The sequence below is a fragment of the Passer montanus genome, unplaced genomic scaffold (genome assembly GCF_014805655.1).
Source record: "Passer montanus isolate IOZ18808 unplaced genomic scaffold, ASM1480565v1 scaffold163, whole genome shotgun sequence".
In the NCBI taxonomy this organism is placed as follows: Eukaryota; Metazoa; Chordata; class Aves; order Passeriformes; family Passeridae; genus Passer; species Passer montanus.
Genome location: NW_024363494.1, coordinates 158,071 through 173,852, shown reverse-complemented (window position 1 = coordinate 173,852; position 15,782 = coordinate 158,071). Strand labels below are relative to the sequence as shown.

Below are 15,782 nucleotides of genomic sequence, written 5' to 3'. Positions count from 1 at the left end.
ATTTAGTGGGGTTTTCATTAAAAAATGTAAAACTATCAGTTTATCAAGCTTTAGTCTGTGATCTGAGAACAAATTTCAGCCCAGCTCTTGAGGGTCTGCAGTACAAGGAAATTTCCAGCTGCTCCGGGTTGAAGCCTGACTTTAGGTGGAATTCCAGCGTGACAAAGTCCAAGCTTTCATCAGACAATTAAACCACAAAGCTCTGCAATCTAGGCTGCAAAAGTGTCATCATTAACAGTCAGCTATTAAATACCTCACTTGTTATTTTTACACCACTGCCTCGTTGTTCAGCCTTCATTTGCTTTCCCAGACTGTGTAACAATGCACCACTTTATAAACTTTTGCAAACACAGGGCTGGTTTTGGGAATCTTCTTCATCTTACTGATCCATCCCAGCTGGAATCATCCTGATTGCCACAAACCTGGCAAAATTGCCTTAAAATCATTTACAATAATCAAAAAAGAGCCTCAGTTATTTTCCCAATTCTGTCCAAAATTACCTTTGGCCACTGCTGAGGTTTAATCCTCAACGTCAGAGTTGCAGTTATGCTCAAGGCCACCTCTGCATGCCATGACCTGTGTCACGACCACACAACTTTGACCCCAAACATCAGTTCAGACTGAGCTCTGCAATATTACCTGGAGGTGGGGAAAGGTCAGGCTTTACCATGCACTGCAGATCTCTGTGTAATTTGTTATCAGCAGGAGATAAGGACACACAACCCCACCATCAGTGGATCGATTCACTTCTGCAGCGCTGGGCTGGAGCCCCACACCCCACAGCAATCTGAACTCACAGTGCAGAGACAGTCACAGTGCAGAGACAGAGGGCTCATCCAGCCCAACCCCTGCAGGGAACAGGGACATCTTACACCATCCGAGGCTGCTCAGAGCCCTGTCCAACCTGGCCTTGAACAATTCCAGGGAAGTGGCACCGACCACCTCCCTTGGAACCCTGAGCTGGGACCTCATCACCCTCAAAACATTTTGTAAGAAAATGGTAACTCACCTGCCTGCAAGAACTCATGGATCAGATATACAAACAGAGAACAAACAGCATTCTTCTGCAAGATGAATAACAGGTATGGAATATTTGGCAAAACAAAGCAATTGGTTTGCTAGAAGCTGAAATTATGGATACCCAAATGCTGCTCAACAGGCAATCCCCATCAATGAGCTGCACTAAGGAAAGGAAATCAGGGCTTTTTCCAACATCTCTGAAGCACTGGAAAGTCTGATTCAAATCTACCTCACCCTTTTTCTCCTCACATAACATTTAGCAATCCCATGAACTTCCTCATCTCCTGGCACAGCTCACTACAAGAAATGTGATTCTGAAACTTGCTCATGGTTTTTGGCTATTCAAGTTCAAATATACTGGGGAAGGGAAAATAACCTAGGAATGAAGGGCCTTTAAAAGAAGAGGTACTGCTGGAGAAGCTGTAATTTCCCAAACACTAGTTTCAAATTCATTTCCAAAACCACTGCTGGAGATGTGTATCTAAAATACAACAGGAATAAAAAAAACATTGAGCAATTCTGCTTTACAGATCACTGAAAACACATTGCAACAACCTGGCAAAGGAATGTTTGATTTTAATTGAACAGAACACAAAAACAAAACAAAACTGCTGTTCTGTCATGTCAACAGTCTCTTTACTCTCAAAATAAGGAGCTGTAAATGGATTTATTGTCTTATTTATTTGAAGAAATAACATTACTGTTCTTCCAGTGTTGCTCTCCACACCTTTGGGAAAAGCTAAGTGTTCTGTACAACACTTGTCATGGCTAGTTTAGCATAGAACACAGGTCATTTAAGTCATTTAAACACAACTGTGGAAATGAAATGTGAGTTTTTAAAACAAAGGCAGCTGCAAAAAGTACATTCAACCTACAGCTTCTGCACCATATCCAGAAAAACAGATGAAGGGATGTATAAACTTCCTAGATTAACACAAAGTATTTGAAGACATTTGCACAGAAAACATGTTGCCAAGAGATTTTTCATTCCATTTATTTCAGGAATAAAAGAAGACAACAATATAAATCACTTAGCAGACACAACCAACATTAGAAGCTCAGGCCTTGTTTACTCTTTTCCAAAACTTGTTAGGATTCTCTCCAGCACAAAATATTCCCACCCAATCATCATGCCTGATAATCCCACATGCCTGATCAGGTAAAAAGCCAATGGAATCCTAGAATACAGTAGGTTATCAGTTCATATTATGTTACTGCACCTCTATCCCAGTTAATTTTTCACAAGAGGTTGGTAGATAAATGAATTGCAGAGCAAGTAACATTCTCCAAAATTTAACAGAACAGCATTTAATATCTACTCTTCTTTACCTGCCACCATTCCTGGGAATTCACACTTAAATCAGGAAGTAATCCTAGTCAAAACACAACTCAAGGCAGACCCAGAAATGCAGTGATTATTGACAAATCACCCCCAAACTGCTATGATTTGGGTTTTTTACATTTGCCTGAGTTAAGAGCAGTAGCTGGGCTCCAAAATGCTTTGCATTTAGCTTGGACAATAATTACCATGTAACTGGGGTCCCAAGTTTTTTTGCATAATTTAACTAAACTGCAGATACTGGGTAACTTTATAACATGCCTCAAATCAGCTTTTAGACATATTTTCTAGATATCTACATTCATACAAACATGCTGCTTTAACTAAAGGATCACCCTGAAAATCAGCCCTGGCTTGATCAAGAAATAGCAACAGCAGATTACTGCAGTAAAATGAGAATTTCAACAACCACTGGGAAGTGTTTTGAAAGTTCTTGAGCTTGAATTTCAGTATTAATGCACCAGAAGGCTTATTTCTCAAACATCTGGCATGTTAGTATTTTTCTATTTAAATTCTTACTGATTAGAAAGAACAATTTACTCTCCTACCCCTGAAAGGGCTGTAAGGCGTAATCAATTTAGTTGAACAATGCATGGAATAAGAAAATATCCTTTGCTACCTCCCTTATGTCAGTTATATCCACCCACAGCATTAGGAAGCAAATATTATCTTAAAATATATATTGGGAATAAAATGGAATTATATTTAGATTAAGTTTTGTAGTTAGCTTTGTCTCTATCATAAGGAATGAGACATACCAACATTTTAGTCAAGGTTCTGGGTATCATTGCACTTCTGGAAGACCAAGAATGAAATTCAAGAGATGTGTTTACAAATACAGACAGATAATTATTTCATGAGAAATACTGAACAGCATTAACTTTTCAGGCAGTTTCTCCATGAAGGCAATCACAGTGCCTTTACAGAAATTCTACTGTGTGATTTAGCCAAGAAAGTTGCACAACAAAAAAATGAAGCAGAATTTTGATTAAATTTCTGTTTGCTCCTAGAAATGAAGACAATTTCTTATCCATGAGTTGCTTAAAAATCCCCTAAGTTGTTATCAAGCAGTAAAGCACTAGTATTGAAAGGCACTAGGACTGGAGCTTGTGTTACCTGGTTTCCAGTACAGACAGCACTTGAGAGCTCAATAAATCACACCTGTAAAACACTCCTGTGCTTGGGCCCAAGTCTGCTACATTCATTAAAGTGTTGGACAGGTTCTTGTCCAGCTGGAAGGATGCAAAATCCAGAGCAGATCTCTGCAGGTTTACAGGTTGGATCTTTCCTTGACAGACATACGAGTTGTGGACTGTGTGTATGTTCTAATTACATCCTGAAAATAAAGCAACAGAAAAACTCAGAGCAAGTTCCATTTAAAGTAAAGAACTGCAGGAAAAAATTGAATCAACTGAGTTGTTGATCTTTGGAGCAAGCACTGAGCCCAGAAAAGTCTTGTGGCAATGTTTCATTACCATCTCAAAGGGTGGGTAACCAACCTGAACACATTTTATATCACATACAGTTACCTTCCAGGAACCCTACAAACCTTAACTGAAACAAAGTCTTTGTACATCACCAGTTAATCAACATTTAATTGTTATTAGAGTGATGTTTTGGTATTTTGCAATTCTACAAGCACTAACTTCTGGCCTTTAACTCAAACGGGGATGAAGACTAATTTCTCACATCAGAGGATTTACAAGAGAAGCCAAAATAACTCACAGCCAGTCAAAATGCAGCTACAAAAATCATTACTGTACCTTTTTCCCACCCTCAGCATTGTATTTGTCCAGCCAAGCCTGGATACAGGCTCCATAATTAGGATGAACATCAGTGAAGTTTTTCACCTGCACAGGAAGACAAAACAGAAAAGGCAACAAGAATTTTTTTTCCTCCAATTCAAGAAGGTTCTTTACCACATTTCCTGGGCTACAAGCAGTAGGTATCATAAGGAAGAAAAGTTGAATTCGGATCAGTTATAAAGAAGATATGAACATCTTCAAACACGATTTCTGTTATGCCACACAGAGCTCATTTCCAATTTAAACAAAATTGCCCTGGGAAGGATACGGATCCAATGCCTCCTTGGCCCTCACTGCCCTTTCCTTGTTTAGAGCAAAACCCTACTCTGGCAGTCATCTGATTTTTAAAACATCTAGCTAACCATATGTTCAACACCTGTCCCATCCTTCCCCCTAGGAAAAAGTTACTTTAACATGTTATATATTGATGTCATATTGTACAAACAGGCACACATTTAAGTATGAGAATTCCTGAGTAAAAAAATCCAGCCTTTTCAGACAATTCCTGATCTTCCTTTCCAGAAGCCATTATGACAATGTTACTAGACTGGTAGGAAACCTGGAATAAACCCCAAAGAGGGCACTTACAGCTCGTTTCTGAATGAAGAGCTGGGCATCCTTCAGATGATCTGCAATGTTCTTACACAGCCTCTGGCGCTCTTCCTCGTTCAGCACTTTGAGGTAGAATTCTCGCACCTGGCCATTGGAAATAAAGGTTTATTTTCATAGTCCTAAAAAATAGCTTTCACTTCCTAGTCAAGCAACATTTTAAATACTCAAAACATTTAAAGGGCAGCCAATCTGTCAGGGTTTTTCTTTGGCAAACATGCCAACAACTCCTTCTCCAGACACTAATAGCAAGAAAACAAGTCAGAGCCTCTACCTAACAATGCCCAAAATCTGAATTTCACATTCTGCGAGAACTCACACTAACACACACCCTACACACTCCTCATGTGTGCCAAGCAGCACAAAGCCTTTCCACAGCCCCACCTGGGTCACATTGTCCTCATTGGCACTGTTGAAGCGCTGCACATCCCCTGTAGCAAACACGCAGCTCTCCTTGAGCCGCGGCTGATCCTCGGGACCAGTGAAGCTGTTTGGGTAATAATTTGGGGCACCACCTGGGGAAAAAAAAATCCCCAAGCCAAATCAATCAGATGGCAGCACTTTCAAGTAAGTCAGAAGACAGAGGATGTTATTTGCTTGGAGGAATCTAAATCAATCAATCATATAGGATTTGTTTTATTAAAAACAGCTGACAGCATTTTTCTGTCAACACCTTCAAGCCAGTACTTAACAGCACCTGCTACAAAGAGAATTTCCACAGCTTTTTTCAGGGGATAGTGATTTGATTTAAAAATAAGAAAACCTAGACACTCTCACAACAATATTTCTCAATTATAATAGATAGTAATGGTTGAAGTTTAAGGCAGCATAAAAATACAATAATTTACATATCTGAAGTACTACAATACAAATGCTTCCCTGTGTAGGGGGTGTATTTTAAACACATAAGGAACTAAGAGAACTGCATAGAAATAAACTCATTATCTATTCTGGGACAAGAGCAGCTGTCCTCAAGTTCCTGTTTTTCAAATATTTCCCTCTCCTCCCTCAGCAAGTGTCTGAATTTATAGCCCAGAGGAACGCATATTTTGGCATGAGCCACAGCCACAGCTTAAGTACATCCTTGTTTACTCTCAGGTGGAAAACAGCCACTATTGGGCAAACCCTGACAGAACAGAAGCTACTCAATAGAGGGGAAGTGACAGCTCTACTCTTGGTGTTTTCACTTTTGTCTTTCACAATCTCTCAGAAATCTGAAAGCAAAGCAGTTTAGTGAAGTGGACTGAGCCAAGTCAGTCTTTAAAACCTGACTGTGGGTATCCTCCCACAAACTGCTTTCCTGTTAAAGGCCTTTATGTTAAGTTTCAAACACACCCTAAGCTTCACTTGCTTTTTATACTTTTAAACAAACTCCTCATCTTGTATCCCAATATCCCAAGTCTCCATTATTGTATTAACAGAGAAGATATACAAGCATTCTACGCAAGTATGTAAAGATAACAAACATGGATCTTAAGCCCCCTGTCAACTGAAGAGAACACTGCAGCTCATGCTTAAGCATCATTATATTGAAAGCTGTTTTCTTGGCTACCTTGATTGTCAGAAACAGTCATTGGCCCATCCCTCTGGTAGTTGGCCACCCTGGCTCTGAAGGGACAGTTGACAGGGATCTGGAGATAGTTGGGGCCCAGGCGGTGTCTGTGGGTGTCAGGATACGAAAAGAGGCGTCCCTAAAACATGGAGCACAAACATGAACCACCACTTGTAAAACACTGGGCCATGTCAACTCAAAGCTTTCAAAAGCAGCAAAGTAACCAATGCTCCTCAGGTCACACCTCCTGTTTACCTGCAGCATTTTGTCAGGGCTGGGCTCAATTCCAGGAGGCATGTTGCTGGGGTCATAAGCCATCTGTTCCACCTCTGCAAAGTAGTTGACAGGATTCCTGTTCAAGACCAGCTTTCCCACAGGGATGAGAGGGTAGTCACCATGAGGCCAAACCTGCAAGACACAACACAAGTCCAGTAAAATCAACAGTATTACAGTATTATGCAGCTTAACTGCCAGGCACAATTCACCCCATTTCACTCTAGGTTAAGAAAATACATTACTGAGTTTCTTTTCTCTTAACAAACATTGAGGAATGTCTTATTTTAAGAAGCCTTTTGCAATTAACATAGATTATTAATGCAACTTATTTCATCATCCCAGCATAATCTCAGCACTTGAGTACTTGAACGAAATACCCGCAGGCCCTTGAAAAGCTGCCTAGGGAAGCAGGGTGTGGGTGGAACTGGTGGCACAAACGTTATCAGCTCCTTCAAAATGCTTAACTGGCCTTTTCTTTGCCATCTGAGCTGCACTTTTAAGTTCAAAGGTCTTTAGCCACTTGGGGAGAATGGTGTTAGAGGTAAAAAGGAGTTTATGCAATGCAAGTTTATGTCAGTATCTTTCAACAAGGCATTCCTAGGAGTAGCTATTGGAAGTGGGACAAAATGAGACCAGCAAGGCTCAGGGTGTGACTCTGATCTGAGATTACACTTCTGAAGTGCCATGGGATCTACAAGCCTGGAATCAAGCCCTATCCGTATTTCCCTGAGGAAGAGTAACATCAGCTATAACACAACTACAGCTTCATCTCCAGAATTCCTTGCTCATTGTGGCTCTACAATAAAGAATGCACTTCAGAACTATCCGAAACTGAATATTCCCAGAATTATCAGACATACCTTAGTCACATCAAAAGGATTAAATGGGAACTTCTCTGCTTCTTCAAAGGTCATAACCTGGATGTAGAAGGACCATGAAGGAAAGTTCCCCTTGGCAATGGCATTGTAAAGGTCCCGTATGGCATAGTCAGGATCAGTAGAAGCCAATCTTCCTGCTTCTTCCACAGAAAGATTTTTGATGCCCTGGTCAGTCTAAAAGTAACGAAAGCACCAGTTACAGCATGCAGAAAGTACTACAGAGATGATTCATCAAGAATGAATTTTAACAAGATTTATAATTCAAGGATGAGACTGTCCAGGTTCTAACTTCCAGTAACTTGAGTTTAGATTTATAGTACATTCAACAGCTGCCTTCCAGATAAAAATCAGTTCATTGATAGTGCTCCATTAACAACAGACAGATGCCCAAAGAACAGTTTCTTACAGTCTAGTAAATGAATAGAAGAAGAAAGATACCTCTCCTACTGGTTAAAGGTATGAAACTGGTACTAAACAAGGACTCCACACACCTTTGAGCCTGAATTAAACTTGAGAAATCACACTTGTTTATGGTTTTTATCCAATATGATATATAGTTCCAATTAAAATAAAAATCAGTACCTTGGCATGGAATTTGCAGTAAACTGCTCTTCCATCAGCATTAACCAGTTTGAAGGTATGTGATCCATATCCATTCATGTGGCGATAGCCATCGGGAATGCCACGGTCACTGAACAGGAAAGACACCTGAAGAGAGGGATCAAACACTATGAATGGGCTCAGCATATCAAGGAGAAAGTCTTTACTCCAAACTAAGTTTGTTTATTGCGCTAATCTGCGTCACTGGGAGCTATGTTAATGTTGTCAGGAATTCCTTGAGGAATTTCTACTTTAGGTGTTAATGAAATAAAACTGACTCCCCCTATAAGCATAGGTAAGTATGAATAATTTAAAATCATATTTAAATAAAATATAAATAAGACTACAGACTTCTAAATCAAACATGGAAAAGAGAGAGTTAAAAATCTGCTGCCATAACATGATTATCTTAATCATACAAAATAAAGTCATGGGAGAAGCTTACTTGATGCAAAGACTCAGGGCGAAGACTCCAGAAGTCCCACACCATGTCTGGATCCTTCAGATGAGTCTGAGGGTTCCTCTTTTGGCTATGGATGAAGGATGGAAACTAATTTTTCCAGAAGTGGGAAAAAGAAAAAAGAAAAAAGACAAAACTGTAAAATCACTGAAAAGAAAATCTTCTACTGCCATACCCTTCCTGCAAACAAATTAATTCACAGACCAGTCAGTAAAACTAGGGCAATGTCAAACATTCACAATTAGAATAAACAAAGATAAAGAATGCTTTCATTTTGTGGTCGATAAGGTGAGAGATAAAACTGTTCAGATTTTATATATATCTGTGTTACGTATATCTGTGTTTATGTGACTCGTAAATGAATAGAGATACTATGAACTATGAAATATGTGTGCAGAACTCCTGCACTCAAGGAAAGCAAACTGCAAACTGCTGTCAAACTTGTGCCAAAAGACCAAAAACCCCAGATTTAATAAAAAGAATTGGAAAGAAGCCTTTGAAGTGAAAAGTTCAAGTGAAAAGTATGAAACCACATAAGTTATCAAGCTTTAGTGGTTTATTTACTTTTGTTTAAGAACGTATTTCTAAGTAAAAAATGTTCAATCTGACCAAGAACCAAGTTTTTGTTTCTGAGGGAAGCCAAAACAAGACGTGAGTGAACTTTTGGGCTTTCTCACAAAGTCCCCTCACCTTTTGTGCTTACTCACCAACATTGCATCCCGAATGAAGAAGATGGGAGTGTTGTTTCCCACAAGATCCCAATTCCCATCCTCTGTGTAGAACTTCATGGCAAAGCCTCGGGGGTCACGAACTGTGTCAGCTGAGCCAGATTCTCCAGCTTGAAGAAATCCAGGAACACACAGAAGTGTTAGGATAGGAAATGCATATAAATACAACCTGAAAATAGGCTATAAAATCCTAAATGGGTAAGGTTTATTGCAGTCTTTTCTACACCAAGGAACTGTAGGAATATTTCCAACAATACTTCAGGCACTGCGAGTTTTCAAAATGTAAACCCAACCAAACATTCAGGCCACAGTTAAAAAAAGGAAAAAAACAAGTATATCCACTTGAACCAATTAAGAGTGGAATTTGCATTATCACTAAGAGAGACATCATCAGATTTTAAGGCTGAATCATCTAAACCCACATTTGTTTCTGTGCACCAAATCCCAGTGGGAAAGCTCTCATGTGGAAGGTAGCAATCTAACCAGCGTGCCTAATAAAACACAATGGAAGAGCTGTAATCCTTTTAATTCCTCCTGCTTCATCCAGGATGGGATTTTAGACCAGAGCACGAGTGCTTACCACAACACCTGAGCAGAAGTCTTCCAGAAGTCCTCAGAACAGCTAATGCTGAATTGTGATGAAATCAGTAGGACGCTCATTCTCTTGTTAAAAACCTTGTGTATTCCAGAAGAGCAGGGAGGAAACATGTCCAAACAGGGCAGGCAAAGGGATGGGAAGGATGCAACAACCTGCTCCAGCAGCAGTCCACATTTCAAACTCAACCCTACGTCCTTACCCTGTACAACACTCAGGACACCCTAAATCCTAAGGGATTTAAGACTGGAAACAGCCAATAGGCCAAAGCCAGCAGCTCCCTGAGCCTTGCTGGACTACTTTTTTTCTCTCCAATACTTCCAGAACTGAATCCTCATTAGGATTTCTTTTCTTTTAAATACATCCACATCATGAATAATGATTTTTCTATCAGACAAGCTACTGATCACAATTAGCTTCAACTAATAGCATTTAAGATTTTGCTAGTTTGTGAATTCCAATATTTAAGAAATCAGGGATTATTTATGGAAGATTATATGTTTTTATTTGCCCAGTATTTAATTTACATCATTTATCCCCAAAACATTCCTGCAGCATAAGAGATCGTAGGTATTTAACTTGTAACTGTTGATTATGATCCAACCAGAAACAAAGCAAGCTTTCTGTAAGGAAAAAAACCAGCTTGGGCTGCCCTCCCTCTCACATTTCAGACAGAATAGTGTCTCCAGAGAGCTCTGAGAGAAAGGGGCAAAAGCTGCTTAAGGTCCTCCATGCAAGTGAATTTCTGAGGTGATGAAGCAAGCATTGCAGACACCCTTAAGTGCCCCACAATGCAAACACTGCTCTCAGGGCACACATGCAGAAGACACAAAGTGAATTTAGAGCCTTACCAACAGTGGAGAAGCGGATGGCAAGCGGAGTCCTTTTCCCAATGTGCTCAAACACTTTTGCCTTACAATACTGGGTGATATCATGAGTGACTTCAAAATAGCCAAAGGCTCCTGAAGAACAGCAAGTTCAAAATATCAGATCTAGGTACCTTCCTTCCAATCCCAGCTTGTCTGTTGTTAACATACAACTTAAAGTCCATGGGAAGTACCAGTTTAAACAGTGCTCTAAACACTCCATTTACTTTCACAAATGAAACTGATTTAACACAATCTATTTGCTCATTCTCTCCTCCTTAACTGACTTAGCAGCTCCCAGCAGCAGCACAGAAGATGCTCTTCTGCCAACATCTGTGTATTTAACTGGGAGCAAGGCAGGTATTTCTTTAATCCTGCTATGAGTTGCGGAATTTTTGGTGCACCTGTAAGCTGGGTGAAGCAACACAACTCTTTCCACCCCCACAGAGGAACTTTTCCCATGTACAGTCACATTTTAAATACAGCTCCCCATTTGCTCCTTCTAGGTCAATGCATGACAAAAGTCGAGATACTAATTCTACCTTACCAAGATCAATCATAATTTTTAAAGGTTTCGGGTTTTTTAATTTAAATATTAGATGATCAGCTTGCTTTGGCAGACACACATTAGACGACAAAGCCAAATTCTCTATTAAATAACATGAAAACAACATTAAATAGAGATGGGGAGAAACAGACAGAAGCAGAGTCTACAGCAGATACAGTAAAAACTGAAGGGCTATAACCACATTTTCTCTCATTTTTGTAAACAACTTTTCAGTGTTCCACGTTTTGGCATAGAGTTCTTTTAAACCAGGCCTTACCACTGTCGTTTATATCGATTTATTATAGCTAGTAACACTAAATTAGAAATAATAATGTAATTTATGCATCACTATCTACATATAAACTGAAAAGCTTTTTAATTCTACACAGAGAAAATATGTGATTTTAAACATACCTGCCCCTTTTGCATGCACAACTCTCTCAGGAATCCTCTCCCTGTCAAAGTGAGCCATCTCATCAGTGAAAACAACATCTTGGACAAGAAGAGGTCCACGGGGACCCACTGTCAGGATATTCAGCTTATCCCCAATGGGGTTCCCAGCACCCGTGGTCAGGGCATCTGGTTTCTGGAAGCAAGAGAAAGTCACTGTCAACACCAGAAATTAAAAACCAGAGCCACAAAATGTGCATGACTGTTCAACCATTACATGTCACAGAACATATCAACAAGAAGTGGCAAAATGACTTCAGATTCTGGGGGAAGTTACAGAACATACAGATGTTTACCTAAATCAGTGAGTTAAGTTTAAAGAGAATTTAAGAAGGAGAATTGAAGTCATGAAAAATCCAGGAATGTTCTTCATGACTCAGAAATGTTTCTTCTCAAGACTACTTCTCACTTCAAGAAAAATATGGGATGGGAAAAGAGAAAAAAAAAAACTAAAACAGGAGCAGCTGCCAGAAAATAAGGGAGAAAGGAGAGGAAGAAGAAGGTAATGTCAGTACAGGGGTAGAGATATAAGGAAAGAGCTACAGCCAGACTAAAATGGAGTTGATTAGTGTTGGTCTGGAAGAGTTATGGAAAATATAAATAACAGAAGTAGGAACACCTGAGGAATTATCATTTTAGACTCCTGCACCATGGAAGAACTAAGATTAACACAAGCCCTAAGAAGCTCTACTGCCAGAAAACATCCTACAACTTCAAGAAACACCTGCACTAGAACTGAGTGCACTCCTACTTTCTCATAGAAAGATTCCAGTAGAAAAGATTTCATCTGCATCACATGTGGGGTTATATGCTCCTCTGAGGCAATATTCCTGTTTTACTGGGTGCTGTGGAAAATGTAGTGAGAAAGGTACATCAGCTCCAGAGACCTGAGGGTCACAGCTCTCAGTTTTTCCTGGAGTACATTTATTGTTTGGAGCCTTGTAAAGGACTTAGAAGAACATGAAAACAAATAAGGACAAAGGAAAAAATAAAGAAAATAAAGACTAAATTTGCAACAGGGGGAGCTCAAACAGAGTCACAGATTCTGACCTGCTAACAGTAAATCCATCACATCTTGCACTAAACTGACATAATTCCATATGGGCTCTCTATCCACACCATCCTACCTGAAGCACCCACACACCTGAACCACATCAGCACAAACTCCCTCAGCCCTTCCTGACAAACTCTCCTCCTTTAAAGTTCTATAAATGAAAAGGGATGGTAGAGAGAAGGAAGAAGCAATTCTCGATGAGAAAAGCATTCATTATTCTAACAGCGACTGCATGGGGTTCCAATTCTTAGCCTAAGTTCTGCTTTAAGAAGGTTAATTAGTGCAAACAGACAAAATTCCCATCTGATAGAAATGAGAACCCACAAAGGCAAGGAAAGAACAATTATTCACATCCACACGCAGAGCTCTGGATGAGGCAGAGAACATAGGGAGTTCCAGACACCTTTGTTTCACTCAGGTCCATGAATAACCACATAAAAGACATTTGATAGGATAAGTGCATTTCCACCGTGTTCCTACTAACGTGCAACACAGGCTATTGCGGCTGGCTTGAATTCCCACAATATCCACGTTCTTTATTTCTCCTTCACCACTTCATTAGCATAAAGCTTTAAGCATAAATCAAATTCCTTTGGGATGTCTGGAATCCTCACCTACACTGAAATCTGCACAACCATTTTAAAAGACACTAAGTTACTGGTTACAAACATAAACATGATGCTCAGAAACTTACAGGAAAGTTAAATAAAGCCAAATTCGTATTTCAAGTCAAACAAACAAACATCTGCTTAAATCAAAAGGTTATCTATAGTTTCTCATGGGAAATATGCAAGAGTAGAAATTGTTCTCAGTATATTTTCCACTGCTTATTTATTACAGACAAGACAATTCTATAATGCCAATATTTAAGGCCAACAGAAGTAGGTGCTAAAACCACAACTTGTTGACATTAAGGCTATAAAAAAAAATTAACAGCTTTGTGGCTGTACAGTCTCCTTTGTTTAGACAGACATTCTAGTGCTCACATTAGAAGTAAAGAATATTCGTTTACTTAGTGGAAGGAGATATTCACTTCAGTTTCAGGATGTTATGTGGGGTACACAAAGTAAGCTCCAGAGAGGGAAAAAAACCACACCACAGTTTAAAGAAGAACTCTCATACTACTGTTGGATCTGAGTTTGTTTGATGCCTGTGTTTTCATCTGGTTGGAAGCTGCACACAGCCCAAACCTTGATGGGTAAGAACTTTAAAATCTGTATTTCATTACAGAACTAACTTGCCATGATAACAAGAAGGGAAGGAAAGCCAGGAGAATTTTAGTCGCTGCCGTGGTAAACAGCACACATCAAAGTACACACTTCCAGGCATTACTGATACTTTGCACCTCATACAACTCCCTTTAAAATTCTAATAAGTCCTCCGTACTTTCTATCTTATAGTCTCATGACTCCTTGTGCAACACAGACTTCGGGTTGCCTCCCAATCTCCAAATTAACCTTGGCCTCTTTTCAAACGCTGCTTTGCTACAGAAAAGCCGACATCCCTACAAAAAGAATTACTCATGGATAAAAAAAGGAACTATTATGACACATGCTAGGATATGAAGGAGTCACAAGCCATCAGGTATTTTCACACTGTACCTCTGAGAGCCAAGAGAAAAAATAAAATTAAGACGACTAAACAGCTCCAGTGGGAACTGAAACATCCACTTGCATCTTGCAAGATTGCCACTTAAAACCAGCACAAAGTGTATGTTGTAGCAAATACACATTTCTGTCAGAAAGGACACGTGGAAACTGTCACAGCGATTTGATGAAGAAGGGAAGTGAACTCTTGCAACATTTACATATTAACCTAAATAGCTGGAGTCTATTCTACATCTTCAGCTGACTGAGTGCCATGCTGTTGATTACATGTCCTTATGATTTCAGGCAGCCACTTGTGCCAGTCCACTTCATAGGATCAGAGAATGGTTTGGGTTGGAAGGGATTTTCAAGGTCACTGAAGTCCAGCCCCTGCCACAAGCAGGGACACAGGGACACCTTCCACTGTCCCAGGTTGCTCCAAGCCCCGTCCAGCCTGGCCTTGGACACTTCCAGGGACAGGGCAGCCACGGTTTCTTTGGGGAACCTGTGCCAGGGTCGCACCACTCTCACAGGGAAGAGCTTCTTCCTAAAAAATCCACTCCGGTCTGGTCACGCAGAATACGCTGAGCTGGAAGGGAGCCACAAGGATCACCGAGTCCAACTCCCGGCCCTGCACACACCGCTGAACGTGCTTTATCCTCTCCATTATTCCCGAGTCACATTTTCACCGGGTTCTACCCCCGTGACAGCAAAGCAAAACGCAAACCTCTGATTCAAGACAGAAAAGAATCGCCCCCATCCCCGCCCGCGGCTCGGGCGCAGCGCGGCCCCGGCGCTGCGGGGAAGGAGCGGCCGGGCCAAGCAGCGCTGACCGCCCCTGCGCTCGGGCCAGCGGGCAGCCTCCAGCCCTCCCTCCGCGCCTCGCCGCTCCCGGGCACGGCTCCAAGCGCGGGGGCGAGGCCAGGACGGGGCGAGGGCGCCTCGCCCTCCGCCGCTGCCCCGGGGACGCCCGGAGCGCCGCGGGGCTCTGCGCCCTCCAGCGCCGCGGCTCCCCGGGGATGCGGCGCACGGGGCCACCGGCGGTGCGCGGCGGGTACCTGCGAGCCCCGCTGGTTCCTCCACTGCTTCAGCTGGTTCGCGGCGTCGTCCCGCCCGTCGGCCATTTTGCGGTGTCCGGCGACCCCCGAGGCAGCAAGGGCGGCGCGAAGGGGAGCGGCGGGGCTGTGTTCGCTGCCGGCGGGGCTGTGTTCGCTGCCGGCGAGGAGGCAGCAGCGGCGGGGAGGTGAGGCCGTGGCCCAGTCACGCTGTCACCCCGCGGGGACCCAGCGCCGCCACCGCCGCCGCGTCCCGCCCGCAGCAGCCGCGGCTAGCGGGAGGCACCGCCAGTACAGCTCCGCGCCCGCCTGCGCCCGCCCCCCGCTACCGCCTGGACCAATAGAACCGCGGCCAGCCGCCA

The 15,782-nt window shown here is 41.7% G+C and overlaps 1 protein-coding gene across 1 annotated transcript; it reads right to left on the bottom strand.

Annotated features, from left to right (window-relative positions):
* Window positions 1–1,989: 1,989 nt before the first annotated feature.
* Window positions 1,990–15,563, bottom strand: CAT (catalase). The gene is made up of 13 exons (XM_039703481.1): window positions 15,424–15,563; window positions 11,690–11,861; window positions 10,714–10,824; window positions 9,247–9,377; window positions 8,525–8,629; window positions 8,062–8,187; window positions 7,462–7,653; window positions 6,581–6,733; window positions 6,326–6,464; window positions 5,158–5,288; window positions 4,753–4,860; window positions 4,123–4,209; window positions 1,990–3,695 (listed from the first exon to the last, which is right to left on the bottom strand). The coding sequence occupies exons 1-13, from the start codon at window positions 15,487–15,489 to the stop codon at window positions 3,630–3,632; spliced, it is 1,587 nt and encodes a 528-aa protein (XP_039559415.1). The 5' UTR covers window positions 15,490–15,563; the 3' UTR covers window positions 1,990–3,629.
* Between the last annotated feature and the right edge of the window lie 219 nt (window positions 15,564–15,782).